Here is a 19,679-nt window from a genome sequence, read left to right as displayed (position 1 = left end):
CTCTGCCTCTCTCTCTCTCTCTCTCTCTCTCTGTCTTCCATGAATAAATAAATAAAAATCTTTAAAAGAAAAAAAGAAATAGATCATACATATGCAGACAAAATCCATTTAGAACCAGAAGAGAGATGTGCCCAATAAACCACAGCACACGGACTGCCTCTTCTTCTGTGGAGGAGAGAGTCCATCTGGGACCACTCGCTAGCTATTTCTTCTGAAAGTCACAGCCCAGAGATCGTGTACCAGCATGATCACAAAGCATCCCTCCACATCTCAAGTATGCTCTACACAAAGGATTCAGGATCTCTCTTTATTTTGAATTAGTGAGAGAGGCCCTGAGTTTCTGTGTTGAGGGCTCGGGTCTTTTGTTAACACCTGTGACCTTCAGCAGCTTGGCCAACACACACACACCCTCCCACAATCAGGGAAAGGCTACAGCCCCTGGGCAACCCCGGGGACCCTGACATGCCCATGAACAGCACCCACACGAGGGTGCCAGCAGGGCCTCAGCACCGAAACCTCACCTACAAAACTCCGAACACGACAGAACTTTCCAGTCTGATGACAGACACCTGTACCAGAGAAGTGGCACCTGCAGCATGATCCCTCAGGGCATTGGCCACCAGGAGGAAACTCCAGCCATCCATGCTCCTTCCCGCCACACCACATACTCAACTACGGCAGATCATCCTGATTCCAGAAACTTGACACAACCGTGTTTGTCTTTTTTTTTTTCTGAATCAAGCCAATGGACTGAGGTTCATTTTTATTTGCTCCTGAATCCCTTATTTCTTCAAGCACTGTTCTGACCCTCCCAAGCGCTAACGTGTGCTTAATTCATCAACAAGTGTAAACTGCTGAAAGAGAGCAAGCCCTACCACGGGGTCCTCTCCTTCTCCTCAGCTAATTATTCCTGGAACACTGACTGGTGTGTGGCAACCAGCATCCCTGTCTAGTAGTAAACAAACAGAGAGCTGCTCAACAAGCTTGAACCAACCAACAAGTAGGCCGGGCAACAAGACTAGACATTTCCTGTATGCATGAAAATAGCATCCTGCCTGAAGAAGAGATGGCTCACAGAGACACTCTGCAGAAGAAACACAGGCCAGCCAAGTAGCCTGAATATCAGATACACGAGTCATTTTTAGCACAAGCAGGTCTCAAATATTCCATGGGACACACATAAACTGAAAAAATAACATTCGCTGCTTATCTCAAACCCATATTTAACAGGTGTCCTCTATGTTTACTACTAAACCTGGCAACTCCGACTTGTTCTTATTGGAAACATGTCATCTGAATGAATTACTTCCAAGGAAGCGCAGTGTGAGTTAAGACACACGGTCCAAAATGTGTAAATGCTGACGGAAACATCTGAGCATTGCATACGAAGAGAAACATTACTTGTCATTTATGAACAGTCTCATTCTCTCACTGATAAGAATAGTCTATTCGCAGGTAATGGAGGAGAGACCATTACCTTTCAGAGCCCCAACCCACAGGTGCTCAGTGACAGGCTGTAGTGCAATGGGGCCTCTGGGATGCCCTGCGACTCTGAAGGTCCCGTATGCACGTGCAAGGGTCCACCTGCAGGACCCGGCGGCCCTCCTGCGTCTTCCTTGAGCAGGCTGCTGAGATGTCACCCCTGGGCCCTGCTTAAGGCCCAGCTGCAGCTGGGTGGCTCTGGAGGAGAGCATGGCTATAAGACGAAGGTCAGGACAAGTCGGGACTGCCCAGGAGCCGAAGACAGGCCAGGAAGAGCTCAAGGACGCACAGGACATGTCTCCATCCTCTCCTCCTGGAAACCCCTTCCCCGCCTTCCCTCACTGCCAGAGCACCAACCTGGGACTTGCAGGCTGGCCTCAAGAGTATTATTGGTACAACCTTAAGAAAGTCTCTCTGAACCTCTACACCTCAGCTACTGCATCCATATCTTAAGACGAGCACCTATACCTGCTGGGTTTACCAAGCCTTCAAATGCTTGGGTGAAGCTGCTGGCCCATGGACATCTGCATAGGCTAAGGCCGCTATTTCAAATCAGTAGAAATAAAGACTGATGACTGAATAAATTATATTGGAAACACAGAATAGCAATAAGGGAAAAAATTAAAACGCCTCCCAGGACCAACCAAAAGTTCCACATGGATCCATGTGATGTGCAATAAGCACATAGAATCAAGCAAACTCACTTTATTCAGTGAAAATATTTTAACAGTAGGCCAGGGAATGTCTTTCTAGTCATGTGTAAAAACCATCAAGGAAAAAATGAACAGTTCTGACTTTTGAGAACTTGTACGATAGAAGACTTCATATAGTCAAACAAGGTAAGCAGAAAGTAAAGCTAACAATGAAAGATTCATTTCCATGATGTACAGAGTTCCTGTTAATAAGACAAGGGCAAACATCACATTATAAAAATGGACAAAGTGCATGAACAGGTAAATCACACAAGAAATGCAAATGGCCAGCAAACATGAAAACACGCTCTCTCCCCCCAGAAGCCAGAAAGATGGAAATTAAAGCAATAAAAAAATAATTAACATTTTCCATCTTTCACAGAGGGAGCTGTAGAAAATCTATAATACCTGGCATTATGGAAGGTGGGGACAATGGCCAGGCTCGTGAGCTGCTGGTGGATGTGAGGATTACTATGACCTAGCTGGCAGGAGCTACTGAAATATAAAATATGAAAACCCCCAAACCAGCAATTTCATGAAGAAATCGGTCTCGAGAAACTCCTAAGCGTGCTCAAGGATCCACATTGCCAGCAGGTTTACTGCAGGACTATGTGTAATGCAAGAACTTGAATGTCCACCAAAAGGCAAACAGATTATGACCATGGTCCACTTTTAGGCAGTTCAAAAGTGAAGCAGACACCTTTATGGACATGAATGATTTCCAAGTCATGACTATGCAGAAAGAGCAAGCTTTAGAATGAAACACACAGGATAATCTTCTTAGGTATCAAAACAAGAAAAATCTACATACACATATATACTAACACACTTAAGCACATTTAGAAAGACAAGAGAGGGCAAAACCCAAGTCTCTCTGGAAGGTGAGGGGGAGCAGTGGAGGAGGAGGATGTCTCATCTGTGCACTCCCAGACAACGTGGGTTATTTGCAACCAACAAACCTGTCGGTTTCCTGAAGAAGGAACAGAACTCAAATCAGCAGCATGGGCCCAGTACGGCCTGGCTCCTTCTCCTCCACCTCCCAGCACTGTCCCAGGGAGGCAGCCTGGGCAGCAGGGGGGTGTGCAGTCCTAAGGCAAGAAAACCAGGTCCAGGGCCCCTAGCCTTGCCCTGTCCGCACCAAGGCAGCAGCAGGAGCTGAGATACGACAGGTTCACGCTGCAGCCGGTATAGAGGGACTGGGCTTTCCCAGGAGGAGGCTCACAGGGCGCTCCATTCCTGGTTTTCCTAGGATGACCACCATCTGGGATTCTGTGTCTGGCCTCAGGGCAGAACAAAGAAGGCAAGCACGGGTGTCCTCCGAGATCAGACCTACTGCTCCCCAACATCATAACCTACCATGTGTGCTAGGCATTTGCTGTTACATGATGCCCTGTTTCCACACTGCCTTTGATCATTCTGAATGGAAGAGGAGGGAAAGGAGGGGCACAGAGGCTGAACGGGAAGGGGAGACAGTGACCAGGGGCCAGCTGTGAGGTGGGTGGGTGGTGCTGGACCAGGGGGTGACAGGAAGTCACCACCAGGGCCTCATCTCCACCCAGCTCCCAGGCATGGCATAGCTCTGAAAACTCTTATGAATATCCACAGAAACCCCCCTCATTAGATCTTAAAATTCAAAGGTAAAGATCTTTAACTCAAAATGTGAGGAGAAAATAAATGAAAAGAGAAAAAGGAGAGAGAAAGAGGAAGAGAGAGATGAAGGAAGGCAGGAAGGCAGGAAGGAATTCTGATCTAGAATGGAAAGATATATTCAGAACAGGGGCGATTTAGAAGGTACAAGACTCTAATGTCTGCCAAGTGCTGTCCAGCTTGCAAGGCAGTTCTGCGGAAGCAATTTTATCTATTCACAACTAACTTGCAAGCACGATGCCCTTTTGTAACTGGGTTTCAAAACAATATCAAGAATTTGTTTCTAAGTGGTGTGTAGGCTTATCACCATGGAAACTGCAGACACTGTGCATACAACCTGTCCAGAACCTTCATGTTCATATATCCCAAAAATCTCCTGTCAGAACTTTGCAATGCCTTTAACGCTTAAAAAGCAGGAATTTGGCAAGTCATATTTTGGTGACACATTGAACTGCTTTCTGAGATTCTCATCGAATCCTCCCCACCAATACAGGAGGTTTATGATAAAAGGTTATGCCTCCTTTTCAACCTCATGGATCTCTTCAACCATACTTTGTCATTTTCGAAAACACAGTACCTGATATTTCTTTAAAATGGAGATGTTCCATCCACCCCACTACTACCAATTTCTAATCTGATACCAAACCCGCTTGTAGTAGATTATATCCCATAAGTCGTGCAGTCATCGTGTTAAAAACCAGCAATATTATAGATGAGTCTCATATCAACGAACTACGGTAACTAAAAGTGAAAACTAGAAATGATCATCATTTCAACATCACAAACAACGTCCTCCAGGTGTCCAACCCAATTAACGAACTATTCCAATGATGCTCACCCAGGAATCTACTGCAGGATGCTCATGCACAGGAACAACACGATTTGACTACCTGGAAGGATGCTGATGCCCTTCGGCAGGTGTCAAGAGCCACATCTGAGCACACAGCAGATTCTCTACGGGACAGCTGCCAAACCAGAGGGGACCGCTCAGTGATCATTTTAGAGGAGAGATCTCAATAACCTGTGAGGTCACCAATGATAACGACAATCATGGTAAATTTGGAACAGGTTACTCACGGTGCTGAAAGTAATTATTCTGTAGTCAGAAGGAAGACTCGGAGTAAGACTCCGCTCTGGCACACTTTTACAAGAATGTATTTGGCAGCTTGCAATCAGCCCAAATGTCTTTACGAATCTGTGAAAATACTTGTCTCAAATCAACGTCTGCCTTTGTAAATAAAACAGAAGGTGAGACATCCTGCAAAATGGGAGAGGGCTGCACTGGCCTCTCACAGAATCAGGCAAGACTCTAAAAAGAAAAGGAAACTGTGACCTTCTAACCTTTCTCTGGAGAAGACCACGCCTCACCTTTCAATTCTAGTAAAATACAGATCTAAAACCACAATCTGTCTGAACACGCAAAGGCTTATGCAAATCGTGTATGCAAATACTGATCCTATCAGCAGCCTATGAAGGTTTCACCAAGAACTGGCCTCAGATTAGGATTAGGTCTAGCACATGCACATTAAGAAACGTCAAAAAGAAAAAAAAAAAACTTATAAATGAAACATTAAGAATCTGCGCCAGAGATGGGCACACAGCAAAAACACTGACCAAATAAAGGCTAAATGCTTGAAAAAAAGAGTCTAAACTCACTGAATAATTCAGTGTGCCCGCCACGCACAGGCCCGCCGAGGAGAAGGCCCACCAAGCCGCCGCTGCGGGGTGGGGAGGAATGTGGCCCACAGGGAGGGCCACCACCAGGGTGGGGTGCTCTGGGCCGTCCAGATCAGGAGGGTCCTGCTGGTCCCGGGCCATCCACCTGAATGACATTCTGACCGCCTGCCACCTGCACACGCAGCATGGCTCTGGGAGGGGCGAGGCCAAGGGCGCCATGCCCTCCACCTGTGCTGAGTAGCAACCGCTGGGGACTCAAGGCAGGGAGGTGGGGACCGCACAGTGACCTTGGTCACTGCTTCCCGACACACCAGCCACGAGCTGTGCCAGGACTGGGGGAGCACAGGCTGTGTGTCCTCGGGTGCTAGGGACCGGACAGGCCCTGCCCGCTTCTGCTCCCCGAGCGCAGCAGCGATGCCCCGGACACCAGCCACCACCTGGGACAGGAGGGCCAGAGCTCTGAGGCAGGCAAATTCCCAAGTCCCGACCCCAAGTCTGATGCTGGCGGGAAAGGCCAGACGTAGCGCGCTCCTGCCACCCCAAGAGGCCACACTGCCAGTCCACATCCACACAGCTAAAAATCTTGGAGGCACATACTCATTCGTGTGAATATTTGCTCTCACCTGAGCCTTCCAGTCGGCAGTCCAGCCGCTATCAGTGACCCTGTGGCACCTAGAAGCCAGTGAGCGCACTGCTCCCACGCAAACTCTCCCTGAGGGAGACGTGTCTCAGCGTGGCTCGATGCAAACCAAAGACAAGCTGTCCCAGTGCAGCGCCAGCCACAGCACAAGCCACACGGGGCTGGCAGGGCCAACAAGGTGAAGCTTTGTCCTCTGTGAGATCACCACTCAATGACAGACACGGGACACGAGGACACTGTGTGGCACAGGACAAACACCCGTGGAACTGAAACAGAAGTTCTAGGGACAGAGCGGGAGCAGTCACCCTGCCGGAAATGATGCGTGCAGCAACAAGGTGATCCAGCAGGGACCTTGGGACTGGCCAACGTGGCAGGGATGGGTTTCCAGATCCAGGGCATGCTCAGGCCGCACAGGGCAGGTGGGGGGTTCTGGACAAGGCATTCGGGGTGCAGCAAAGATGCAACAGTGGCAGCTAGTCAAGGCTATGGCTGTGGTCCCAGAAGGGCCGCGTAAGGAGCGGAGTCTTCCACCTCACCTGTGCTTCCAGCAAGTACCTGGTAGCAGTGTGAAGAAGTGGACACAGGTACAGGTGCCACATCACTGCTGCAGGGGAACTGCCATCATCGCACACACAGCAGGTGTGCAGACACAGGAAGGCCTGGCCGTGTCTAGGACAGCGCTGAGACAGGCCACATCTTCAGCAGGTGCTGTGCCCTCCCCCCACCTGGTGAACGGGCCACCCTCCTGCAGAGCTGACCAGGAATCACCCCCACCCCAACTAGCAAAGGCTGATTTTCCAGAAGCCGAATCAATGGAACCTATTCTGCAGACACCTCCAGACCGGGTGCAATCCATGCCTTCGCATGCCCCACTGCATCTCCCAGGACCAGGGCAGAAGAACCAACCTGCTGCTGGATAAGACCCACAAACAGGAGCTCTGATATCTCAAGTGTGAACCGGAAAAGACCAACAGCTCCTCTTGGTGACAAAACGGCACCAGTGACACTAGAACCCGGACGGAGCCGAAAACCAGAGCCAGCATCGTCCCCACGGCAAAATGAGAGAAGCTACACCTGGTAGGGCAAGGATCACACAACAGAGGACAGAAGCAGAGGCGCAAAGGCTGGAAAGTGGTCACATGTCAAATGAGACTCTCTGTAGACATGGCATGTGTTTTCACCAGAACATGGGAACATCGTTCATTGTGCCCTTAGAGGACACCCACGCAGGGCGCCGGCAGGCTCCCAGGGGACAGATGGAACCAGCTCCCTGCCTCCAAGCAGCTCGGCTTCCGCACAATGCAGCACGGCAGCCTCCACCATGTCCCGCCCCAGTGGAGACTGGAGATCCAGAACTGCAGGGGGTCTGAGCCAGCCTCAGTGTAGACTGGGGATCCATATATGCACAAGGTCTGAGCCAGCCTCAGTGTAGACTGGGATCCAAAGCCCCACACAGGGATCCGAGCCAGCCTCAGTGTAGACTGGAGATCTGGGGCCTGCACGGGGTCCAAGCCCTCCCATGCCTCAGCAACAAACGAGCAGGACAGGGACTTCCCAGGCTGGAAGCTGGTGCTGTGGCCCCTGACTCTGGTCTGACTCAAGTCCCAACATGAGATGTGTCCACAGGATGCCCACAACAAGCCAGGCAGCAGAGGACATGGCAGGGACAGCCCAAGGGCGGGGGGCTGGACCACACACCCCACACCACTGCCAGGAGATTGGATGCTCAAGAGCAGACCACGACCGCACACCACTCCTCTGTGCAAACGGTGAATTCCTACCCGGCATCTGCCACCGTGCTGTCTTCTGCAACGACACCTCACAGCTCCCGGCAAATCAGGGTACTGCCTTGTAGCTCAGTTCCCACCCTGATAAAATGGGGACAGACGAAACACCTCTTGTTCCCTTTCAGCTCTAAAATCCTGTAATCTGTCTTGTGTCAAAAAGTAAGAGAGAGAGAGAGAGTCAAGTGTTTGAATTATGCTAGCAAATCCAAATGTTTGTGCGGTGTTTGTTTCATGATACCGGGTATGTCTATCCAGTTACGCTGTCTCTCAGCGATAGGAAGAAAACCCCAGAGTATAATCTCTAGAGTCTGATGCCTTTCACACTATAATAAATTCATTCTGGAAGGTCAGGGAATGCAGCATTCTGCTCCAGCAAATATTAGCATGCATGCCATGCATAGATACCAATGTCTGAAGATGAATCAAAACAGAAGAAAACATACTCAAAAGACACTATTCTCATTGTAATTCAATCATCCTCCGATAACTCAGAAAGCGAGCCAGGGTGCTGGGTGCCATGTGAACAATTACCCTCACAGGTACACGCATGCAGCGCAGACACACAGTGGTTTCTGGTTGCTAAGACACAGGCTAAAACCACAAGGCCTTCTGCTTCCCACTGCCATGTACATCTGAACAGCTTTCTTAAAGCCCTTCACTGCATTTTTATACTAAATAAGACATTAATATGAGGGTTTCCAACTCAGTGTTCATGATGGCCTAAAACTGATAAGAACTGCTTCCTTGCACGGCTCTCCTGTAACTGGGACCAGACCTGCTTATCTGTCACCTCCGGCTCCCAGGACACTGGAATCAACTCTCAGCAGACCCCACTGTGGTGCTGCTCTCTAGCTTACATGGCACTGTGGGGGGGTGGGGAACAAGGCCTCAGGAGGAGCCGCGGCAGGCCTGGCTCGAGCCACACAGCGGAGAGCACCTTGCACATGACAGTCTGGCACCTGCCGCCAGTGTCACAGCGTGCCACGAGGGCACTTCCTGAGCCGTCAGCAGTCTGTGGGGGGGACATTTATCAGATGTTGCAGGCAATGGCCTCCATGTGGCCAGCACAAGGGAGACACTGGACAAAGGGAGGCTAGGTGACCCGCCTGGTAACTGGAGAGCTGGCCCTTAGAGGTTTGCTGCTCCCAGTTCCACGAGCTCATCTGTAACCAATGCGCCCAACCACCCAGGCCCCTCATCAGAAGTACCACCTGCCATCGCCCCGTCCAGCAGCGCTTTGGTGCGTGGCTGGACCTGTCCCCCAATGTGCATGCTCTCCTTCCCCAGGTCAACCACAACCTGTGGCCTCCTGCCTGCACCTGGGGCTGCCCCATCCCACCCCACTGGCTTTGTCCCCTCCCTCCACAAGCCCTGGACTTACTGTACCATGGTTAGCCTCTGTGAGGGGCCCACGCACTCACCCCCTCTGCATGGAGCCGCCACGCAGGGCTGACTCTGCCACTCAGGACACACATCCAAGGTGCACTGGCCAGAAGCACAGTGGGGACAGAGCATCCTGCAGAGCTCCTTCTGCTCGACACTGAAGCAAACTCAAAGAGTAGGTATTAATGAACACTTCCCAGGTCAGCAGACCCCGTGGCCATGCACAGACACCCCTCACTGGCACACCCCATATCCATGTCGGCCTCTGTTAGCGAGATTCACCCTAAATCCTGCTCTGATGGATGAACAGGATGGGAACACTCTCTCCCTGAGCTGTTCTAATGACTGCTCTTGCTCTGAATAGCAGGATGGTTGTTACCCTGTGTACCAGCTGCATAATCGTGCTGGGCACTCCTTGGACCACTAGTCAGTCTCAAGGCCTGTACTTAACTACTATTTCATGGTTAAAAGATGGCGGTCTTCCTTCAATTGTGGGATGGGAAGAAGATGAGCCCTGACATACAAGGCTGTTGGCCTGAGGGGGCAACAAGCAGAGAAAGCCAGGCAGATGGGGGCTTTCTGAAGCAAATCCATTTCTTCCTCTGTCTTTCCATTCCCTGATGATGTGGCTTCATTCTGGAAACTCTCTCCCTAATTCTTCAAACTGCATATAACATTGTGGCACTTGCTCTAAGAACTTGTTGCTCTATCAGGCTGAGCAGGGCTTGACATTTTTATGGGTCAGAAACAAGTATTTGCGCTTTCATAGGACTTTATCTAAAACTTGTGGTTTTACTATCGATTATGTTGCCCTGAGCATCCAAAAATGTAGTAAGCAGGCGCAACAGAACATGGATTTGATGTGATAGCAGAGTTCAGAATAACAAGAAATGGGCAAAACCTGGGTAGTCCCATAAGTGACTTTTGTAGAAACAATATGCAGATAGACGATAGGAAAGAAGTCCTCAGCATTTTGCCCAAAGGCAGGTTGAAACACCTGTGATGGCCGAGACTAGCCAGGCCACGCAAAGGTGCTTCTTACGATGGCACAGGTGGTGAACCGACCTCTTGACAAGCCCACAAGAGTCCATCATTCCTAAGTTACCCACCTGCTTCCTGAGCAGAATTCTGCTGTGGCTTATTTACTTATAAAGTAACACTCCTGGTCCTCATGATGACCTCAAAGCACCCTGACTCTGTTTTGTGTTTGGAAATGTTCATTTTTATAAACTTGAATTACACAGAATTACACACCCTTCTAAAGCTCTTCTTCCCTAATTGAAAGGTTTTATTTTTTTCATGAGCTCCAAAAAGTGTCCTTTCCATCAGTGCCACGTCACTTTCTTGGTGGAGGATTGAAATCTAACTCAATAATTTTATATCTGATGTAATTTTATTCATAAGTTTGTTCTTCTACCATTTTTGGTCCGTAAAGGGGGCTGCTGGGACCCGGTTTTCTGTGGAAATAAAAGCATGTAACAATTGGAGCTTTCCAAACAAGCACACGGTAATACTCGACAAAGAATGTTTCATGGAAAAAAAAAAAAAAAGGTATCTTTAATTAATCTGATAATGCAAAGCTTCTCTAGAGCCAAAAGCAGCATTTGAATCCATTCCTAGATGTCATGAAACCTTTGGGTAAAATTAGGGCATGATGGGGAATTGCTAAAAAGGGTCACAAAGATAGAATTCTAATGTCAACCTTGCTTCCCCCAGAAGCCTGATGATTCTTATGGGAATGAGTGGTGTTTTGTTCTCAACTTCCACGTATTTCATCTACCAGTTTTCACTAGCTATCCCATCAAAATTCCCTAAGAATTTTAAGTTTTGCCTCCATGTGTAAAGATCTAAGGCATCGTTTAGTAATAGCAAAGGCACGCCGCAGATTGCAACAGAGGATTCAAAATACTCATTTACTTTCCCAAAGTCCTTAGCCAAACCCTGCAAATGGGAGTGTCTGTGGGGTGTTACATACATGCAAAGTGCATCTCTCTCCTTAAAAACGTCTAGGAAGCAGCGGTTAATGCCCACGCTAGACCAGTTAAGGGCCTGCTGAGCTTGGAAAGTCGGTGGTTTTAGACAGTAAGATTCTATCCTTCAGAGTCACGAAAGGTACCCAATGTGGACTCACATGTTCTTCAACACTTTACGCCATTGTCATGACATAAACTTCCTTCTCTAGCCGCTGGATGATCTACAGTAGTCTGCTGATTCTACTGTCAACTTGTTGAACTCCACTAGGATACAGGCACTTATTACAGAAACGTGATGTATCAAGTTTCTCAAAAAGCAGATCACACAGAGAAAAGACATACAATCTCGTTAAGAGGTAAATGATTATCTCAATGAAGCTGAAATGAAAAAAAGTAAATTCCAACGTAGAGTGAAAGAAAATCATTTGATCTTTCCAGCATCATGATTTTCAAAGCACTACGGAATCAGATTATTAATTATTTGACCACCACCATGACAGATGAGGGAAAGGCTCAAGAGCTTTTCCAAATATTAAAAATATTTATCTTCCGGGAAAAAAAAAGGTTTAGTGTGCTCCAAAAAAACATAGTATTATTGGAATATCATCAGTAAAATCTATCATTATCAAAATTTTTAAAGAGAAAAACCAAGAATTACTCTTCAAAAATGCGAACGAAAGGTCGCGATTGGGTTTGCCAGACTTTACGTGACAAACTGTTCCAAGAATCACAGAATGAGCACTGCATTTTCAGAGAGTAGTGTATTCTCCTGCTCCTTCCCACGGTTAATGAGTAAGAAAGGAAATGGGAAACAAGGGTCAGGGCATAATGTGTTACTGTTCAGTTATCTATACGGATGCTGATAAGATGGAGGTGCGGGTTCAGCAGAGGCTTCTCTACGGGATTAGACAAACAACTTTCTTGTACACTTTTATTGACTCAATATAATTTGAGTGTAATAGACTCTCACATAATACACTGTATAAACCCACAGTAAACTCTGTTCCAGAAAAATGGCTAAATCTAATAAGGAAAAAATGACGCAGATTTGTGTTTTGTCTTGGAGAAATGCACTAGGGTCATGTTCCTCACTAGAGAATATAAAATAGCCCTTCTGAAGCACTTGACTTTCTACATCCCTGGCCTTTCAGGTAAAAGCAACATCCATGAACCAGTTTCCAGGGAGAAGAGAGGAACAGTCTCAGTTATGCAGAGAAAGGTCTAAGTTCTCTAACTGGAACATCACCTTCTCCTAAAAAATAATGAATAAAATATCAAAACGCTTAAGATTTATAAAAACTAGGAAAATGATGAAAACAAAGTCAGCCAAGCATCTTTAAATATTTACATAGCTACTCTTTGGAAAGTCATCTGTTCCAATGAGCCATCTCTAAACCCACAGGGCTAGTTGAATCCAAGGAGATTAATTATAACTGCACACCAATCTGAAGTTACTCTTTTACTCAGCTGTCTGGTGCAAAAGAGAAGAGCAAAGTGTGTATGTGTACATGCATGCACATGCCACATGGTGAGGGAGCAGGCTCTGGACTATGCATGGAGGTGTCCCATCACCTGTTCTTTGCTCAGAAATGGCTGATGCCCCAGAGAAACCATTAATTCAACAGGCCAAAGGTGCTAATTAATGTGAACACATACGGGCAAATTAGCAAGAAAGGAGCCTGAAGTGGAGCTGACAGGCACCTGTGTCTGTACCCACCAGCCTAACTCTAAGAATACACTAGCTACGTAATGGCTGGGTTGTGGGGCCACCTGGGCCTGGGAAACCCAGGCAAGGGTTATCCAAGCACAGCGTTACCTGGGTGCAGAGTCTACCCAGATATGAGACTGCTATGGGAAACCAGGCCCCGAGGGTGCAGGACTGAGCCCCCACTACCTGGGCCTGGGTTATGCGAGTGCCAGGACTACCGGGTCAGAGAGCCACCGAGCCTGCATAACTTAGGCACGTGTTACCTGGGCACCTGACCTCCCTGGGTTTGGGGACACTTTGGGAAGGGGGACCAGGGCACAGGGCTCCCTGGACCTGTGCTGCCTGAATGCCGGGCTCCTGGGCCTGGGATGCCCGGGCTCTGGGCCATCCCGACATGGGGTCGCCTGGGTGCAGAGCTCCCTGAACCCAGCCAGCCACCCAGGCGCCCACGCTCACCTGGTGCGGGGTCGGCTGCACCCTCCTCTCCGCTCTCATCCGCAGCCTCGTCGGCCAGGCCCGAGCCCGGGGAGTCGGCGGCAGCACCACAGGCCGAGCCCGGGCTGCTGGGCTGCGAGGCCGAGTCGCCCTCGCTGAGCGAGCCGCAGCGCGCACGGGGTGCGCGGTCCCCAGGGCCATCGCGGTCTCGGCGCGCGCGCCGGTGCACCCGGGAGTGCAGCACCATCTGGTGGTAGGTGCGGAAGATCTTGCCGCACTCGAAGCACTCGGACGACTTGCCGTGGCCTGCGGGGGCGGCGGCGCGGCGGCTGGGGCGCGCGGCAGGCCTGGGGTCCAGGGGCCCAGGCGTGGGGTCCCCGGGCGCACCCGCTCGCTTGCGCGGGGGCCCCGGTGCGCCAGGCTCGGGCTCGCGCTTGCGCTTCTCCTGGCTCACCAAGATGTACTCGCGCCGCTCCTTGTCGAAGGCCACGTCCCCGGCCAACGCCTCGTCCCACGCCCCGTACTTGAGGTACTCGGCCGGCTCGGCCACCTTGCCCCGCGTGGCCAGCTGCCAGGCCTGGTAGCTGTTGACTGGGTCCAGCTCGGCCACACGCCGCCCCGCCTGCCCGCGGGCAGGCACACTGGCCACGGCGGGCCGCAGGTTCAGGCACTGGAGGAACAGCTGCTGGGAGTCCGGGGGGCCACCCTGGGCCGCGCCCTCCCCGGCCGGGGCCCGCATCCGGCCGGCCTCCACCCGGCGGTGGATGGCGTTGTGCGCGTTCAAGCTGTCCAGGTTTGTAAACAGGTTCCCACACTTGGTGCAGACTTCGTAAAGGGACAGGCCGGCCACAATCATCTCTTCCTGCACCACGTTGTTGATGGTGGCTATGGGGTCCAGCTCGCTCTTGGGCTTGTTCTTGCTGCCTGTCTTGGGGCCGTGTGCCTTCATGTGGTTCTTGAGGAACCACGGCTCTTTGAATCTCCGGCCACAGATGTGGCAGCCATGGTCGAAGGAGCCTCTGTGCTTCTTCATGTGGGCCTTGAGGAACCAGGTCTGGCTGAAGGCCTGGCCACACACCTCACAAGGAAACTCGCCGGGGGTGAGCTCGGGCTTGCCGTTCTCCACGTAGGCCTCAGTGCCGCTGGGCCCCTGCGCTGTGATGTGGTCCCTGTCGATGTGGCTCAGCAGGGACTCCTCCCTCAGGGTCATGTAGCTGCACAGCCTGCACCTGAATGGCTTGTGAGCCTGGTGCACGTGCTGCTCCAGGTCCTTCTTCCGCTCAAACTTGCACTTGCAGAAGGAGCACTGGGCTGCCACCTTGCCCTCCTCTGGGACACAGACAGCCCCCTCAGCCTCCTTCTTGCTGCTCCTCAGCAGGATCTTGCTGTCATCCAGCTGGGTGGCCCCGTTCAGGATCTTGTTGCAGGCTGAACTGCTCTTGGTAGGGCTGGTGCAGCCGTCCAGGCCCTCAGACACGCGCATCTCACCAGCCTCTGGCTCGTGGCCCTGGATCAGAGTGCCCGTGCGGTGGCTGCGGATATGGATCTTCAGGTTGCCCTTCTGGGAAGCCCTGTGGTCGCAGTAGGGACACTTGTAGGGCTTTTCCCCGGTGTGCTTGCGCATGTGCTGAGACAGAGAGCTCTGGAAGGGGAAGCTCTTGCCACAGATGCAGCAGCTGTGGCTCATGGCCTTGTCTCCGTCCACCTCGGGGCTCCTGCTGGCCCTGCTGGGGCTCGGGCCCCTTCTCAGCTCCACCTCGGCCTCTCGGTTGCGATCCATCTCCAGGACACGGGCTCCCCGGCCGGGGTGGGCACTTTCTGTCACGCGAGCCTGCCAGACAACGTCTTATCTCTCCATCTTCAGATGAGGCTCCTGCTTCCCAGCTGCAGAGACGCACCTGCCAGGACAGCCCGTGTATCCTACCTTGAAAGCATGGCAAGCAGCAGAGAGCACCTAAAACAGAAAAGACACAGAGATCTTAGGAACAAGGTTTCCCCCCGAAACAGGGACCCAGTAACATCCACAGGGAGTGATGGGGGCTCCTGAAAGATAGCGATCCAGTCCAAAGAAGACATCAACACAAATTCAAATAGATGTGCACGCAGCTGCTTTCCTCTACAAGATCAATAATTAAACAGTTATTGATAAGTGTGCGCTAAATCATTAAATAATTGTACATGATTGCACCCTAAAATAGTATTTCTGAAAAAAGATATCAAGTCTTTAAGGAGAGACAGAATGAGTAACATTGGCAGGGAGAGGGTGAGAAACACAGGCCACTGACCAAGGAGAGAGTGTGGGGATAAGAACCAAGGAGACAGGACCAGGGAGAAGGGCGGCCAAGGACACAGAGGCACAGCTCGTGGCCAGGACAAGTGAGCCGCAAAGGCAGTTCACAAACCTACTGCTGTGTTTAGACGTCAGGGAAACAAGACTTCAGCTGAGAGCACAAGTGATTTACCCTGAGCTCATGCAAGGTCTCCACCTGGAAGCGGCTGCTCGGCACGGAGGCCACAACTGACACCACTCTAGCTGCCTATGGCCATGAAACCGCTATGGCCTCCTAAAGCCCCAACCTGTGGGCCCTTCCCATTCCCATCCTATTCTTTTTATCCTGCACCACCACCCCAGTCCCCCAAAGGCACCCTAGGCTCTTGCTGTAGGGCTAAGTGTGGGCCCCAGCACAGAACACCCTCTGGACCCCAGGAGTCTTGCAGTCACCCCCCCGAACCCCCAATTTCTGCATAGGTTCCCATAGTACCTTCCCAGGGAAGCAGGGTATGCCTCTCCCTGGACACAGCAGGAGTCACACTGTGCCATCACTGTCATGTGCATGCCCATCCCACCTTCCAGAGAATGAGGGGCCACTCCTCCAGGTGTCTAGGTGTTTCTAGCACCCTGTGCACAAGCAGAGACAAAGCAGACAAGGGAGGTGGCCGAGTGCCGTGCCTGGCACACAGCGGGCAACCACCCACGCCGCAGGAAAGCCAACCTGAGTGCCTGTAAGCTGCCAAATGGACCCAAGACAGTACACACCAAAAAAGCAATTATCTGCAGTAAAAGAGAACTTCCATCTGATGTGTGATCAGTAGAATAAACAAAACAGTGAGCCAATTAGAAAGGATGGGAGAGAGACAGGGCATCTTTCCGAATAGTATTCTGAGGGGTTAGAAAGAGAGGCAGAGCTACACCACAGCTCCCCTGGGACGTGGTCTGTTTATCCTTCTTACCTCTAAGCAGAAATGAGAGGATTCTCATAGGGTCTCCCTATGGGGGCAGGGGTGGGACCCTAGACTTGCAGAGAGGCACCCAGATGGGCAGATTTTCTTTAAAACTAGCCATGACATATATAAAAAGGAAGTCATGTTTTGTATAAACTCACAACCTCATACACACTAAGAACTCTTCTGTAAAATTTACAAAGCATGAAGAAGTTAAAGGTTTCTCGTTTTAAACCAATGTACTAATACACATTTTTTTGCTCACAAAGGAAAGGTTCTGTCCCAGAAGACCCTGGGTGGCGACTCCTTGTCTGCTCTGGGTTGTCCAGCCTGACCTGTCTTCTGCAGAGTAGATGCAGGAAAGAATCCTGAGAGTAGAGCAGGGAAATGATGAGTATGGGGAACCTGCCCACCAGCAGGGATCTGAGCGCACGACACCTCCTGTCCACTTGGCCACGAGGGTGCAGCTGCCACAGCTGGCAGACGCCCCCCCCCCCAACAGACCACACCCCTCCTGCTTCCTTCAAACCCCGCCTCCCAGAGACCCTTAGAAGAAATCTTATTTAGTAGAAACTTAAATTTCTAAATTAAATTTAAAACCTAAATTTCTAATTATTAAAATTTTAAATTTTAAATTATGTACTCTAAGACAGGTCTTGACAAAGCGCCATGCGCGGGTTTCCCAGGCACCTAAGGAAACCAGTGCAGCCAGAGCAGCAAAGTGTGGGAAGAGGTGGGAAGCAGAGAGGCACACAAGAGAGGAGTAAGGCTTACTCCTTACGCTAACAGGTGCATGGAGTTCCTGCAGCCAAGAGAGAGCCTCCCCGAAATCAACAACTCCAATAAGAGAAATAAAGAAAAATTCCCCATAAAATTGGACAAATGAGGTTAAAGAGAACACCTCTCAGTGATAATTTCAGCAAACTTAAGTACTTTTTTCAAGCTGTTTTGGTCCTGGCACCAGTTCTGGATGGTTGTGTGTTATGTATGGGTTACATGGCAAATGATCCTCCTGCATCCTACCCCAAGATTTATTTCATCCCCTCGAGATGCTGACTGTGATATACTAATATATGAACGAAGAAACACACTATTCACACTTAGCTCAATGATCTAATCTGGGCATAAAGATTTCGGAGTTTAAAGAAGTACACAGAAATAATTATACAGAGGAAAACACCACTGGAAACTGGTGGCTCTGAAATGATCCTACAGACCTCACTGGACCTCTCGCTGGTTGACCGACTATCAGAGGCAGACAGGTCTCAATTCAAGGGGATCAAACAGCCAAACACCAGCCACAAAGACAAGGTTCACGGAGTGCTGTGCTCAACTCACAAACGCACCTGGAAATAAAATTGTATTTTTCTAGCAAGAAGACATGTTCCAATCATCACAAATGCCGATGCTCTGTGGTGGGCTGATTTCCTGCCTTCTTTGCCACCCCAAGTTCAGGAGCCCAGGGGCTGTGACCGGGAAAGGCTCCCCAGGCTGCCGGGCAGCTCCAGGGATGGGGTGCGGCAGGCCGGGAGTCCCAGCACCAGCATGGAGTGCGGCAGAGCAGACCCAGGGGCCCTGGCCCCCCATTAACCAGCCGGCTGGCTCTTGGGGGGCAGCCCTCACAGCCCAGGCTGAGAGGGAAGCCCCAGGGAGCCCCTCCTCAGGACGCCCCCCAGATCCCTGCACCCATCCGTAGGCAGCAAGCACCTACTGGGGCCAGACCTCCCATGGGACATCTGACGGCATCCTGCGTAGCCGCCCCAGGCCCTGGTGAACCACACAGGGGAGGCACAGGGATACATGCATCCGGCCACCCTGATGCCCTGCCTCCCCAGGCCCTGTGAGCCGCAGAGGGGAGGCGCAGGGGTGTGTGCACCAGGCCACCAGGGCGCAGGCGCAGGACCTGCCAGGTGGTCTCAGGCCCCCAAGAGCCTGGGCAGCTGGGCTGCCAGTCCAAGGGAAGTGACTGCACTTCCCTTCCCTCCCAGGGGGGTCCTCGTCCCCCGCTGTCCACACACGGCTGCCATCTTCGCTGCCTGACAGGGCCGGTTCCTCCCCAGGCCTGGCCTCCTGAGGTGTCTGATTCCCAACAGCCTGATCCGCCCAGGCCTGGGTACCCTCCCTCGGGGCCCAAACACGGCAGAGGGTCGGTTCTCATGGGCGCCCTCCAAGACCAGCTGAGAAGCGTTAGCCCCAAGCCAACGGGGCCTGTGAGTTCCAGGAGGATCCTCAAGGAAGGACATGAGCAGTGCCCCTGCCATCAGCAAAACAAGCTCTTCTTTCTTTTGTTTTCCTCTTCTCACCCACCCCCACCTTTCAAAACTAAGCTTCACTATAAATCCCTGGGAGAGCTGCTCGGGCACAGTGTGAAAGAACTAAGAGATATTACCAAGGTGAAAATATATCAATGTGGAAATGGGGGGAAAAAAAAACACTGTAACAGAAGTAATAACTTAAGCCCCAAACGCCACTATCTTAAGGAAATTGTAACATCAACAAAACTAGCTCCTCTTGAAAAAGGTCCCTAAATGGCCCCCTTCCTGACACCCACAGTCCACTAACAAAGTTCCTTGAGAACCTTTAGAGCAACAGTCAGAAAGTGATTTCCCAGCAACTGGCCCTCCTTCATCAGCGGCCAAATCAACAGATCTTTGATATTCTTTTTAGCTACAAGCAAAAACTGCTATTTAAGACAGGGTCATCGCTTCTTTTCCAAAAAAGAACAAGAATGCTGGCATCAGAGCTCTCAACTTAAAAATGCACCCCAGGCAGCCGCCCCAGTTAGGAGGCTCACGGGGAGGCAACCAGCCCTCCAGGGCTGCTGGCTCTGCTCTGCCGGCCTTTGGAAAACACCACCCCGGCCATGGCTGTGGGCTGGGCCTATGGGGTCTCAGATGGTCTCTCCACGCTCATCTGGTTCCCTGGTGGGGTGCGGGTCATGTCCCAACACCTCCACGAGAGGCAGTGTCATCCTGCTCCGTCCAAGTCAGGTACATGGCCGTATGGAGCCGCCTGTCTTTGACTCTCCCAGAT

At 51.0% G+C, this 19,679-nt stretch overlaps 1 protein-coding gene across 10 annotated transcripts in view; it reads right to left on the bottom strand.

Moving 5' to 3' along the window:
* ZNF516 (zinc finger protein 516) overlaps positions 1 to 19,679 on the bottom strand; it is a 124,391-nt gene that overhangs the window by 59,476 nt on the left and 45,236 nt on the right. For 9 of the 10 annotated variants that reach the window (XM_072819515.1, XM_072819530.1, XM_072819494.1 and 6 more), the window contains one exon: positions 13,446 to 15,378. In XM_072819515.1, the coding sequence (XP_072675616.1) occupies positions 13,446 to 15,204 (1,759 nt within the window). In that variant the 5' untranslated portion in view covers positions 15,205 to 15,378. Of the gene's footprint in view, positions 1 to 13,445; positions 15,379 to 16,911; positions 17,015 to 19,679 lie in introns of all 10 variants that reach the window. The other variant, XM_072819510.1, reaches the window with a different exon arrangement.

Source organism: Canis lupus, chromosome 1 (assembly GCF_048164855.1).
Source record: "Canis lupus baileyi chromosome 1, mCanLup2.hap1, whole genome shotgun sequence".
NCBI classification, from domain to species: domain Eukaryota; kingdom Metazoa; phylum Chordata; class Mammalia; order Carnivora; family Canidae; genus Canis; species Canis lupus.
The sequence above is the reverse complement of the archived record's forward strand: the minus strand, read 5'-3'. Positions and strand labels throughout refer to the sequence as shown.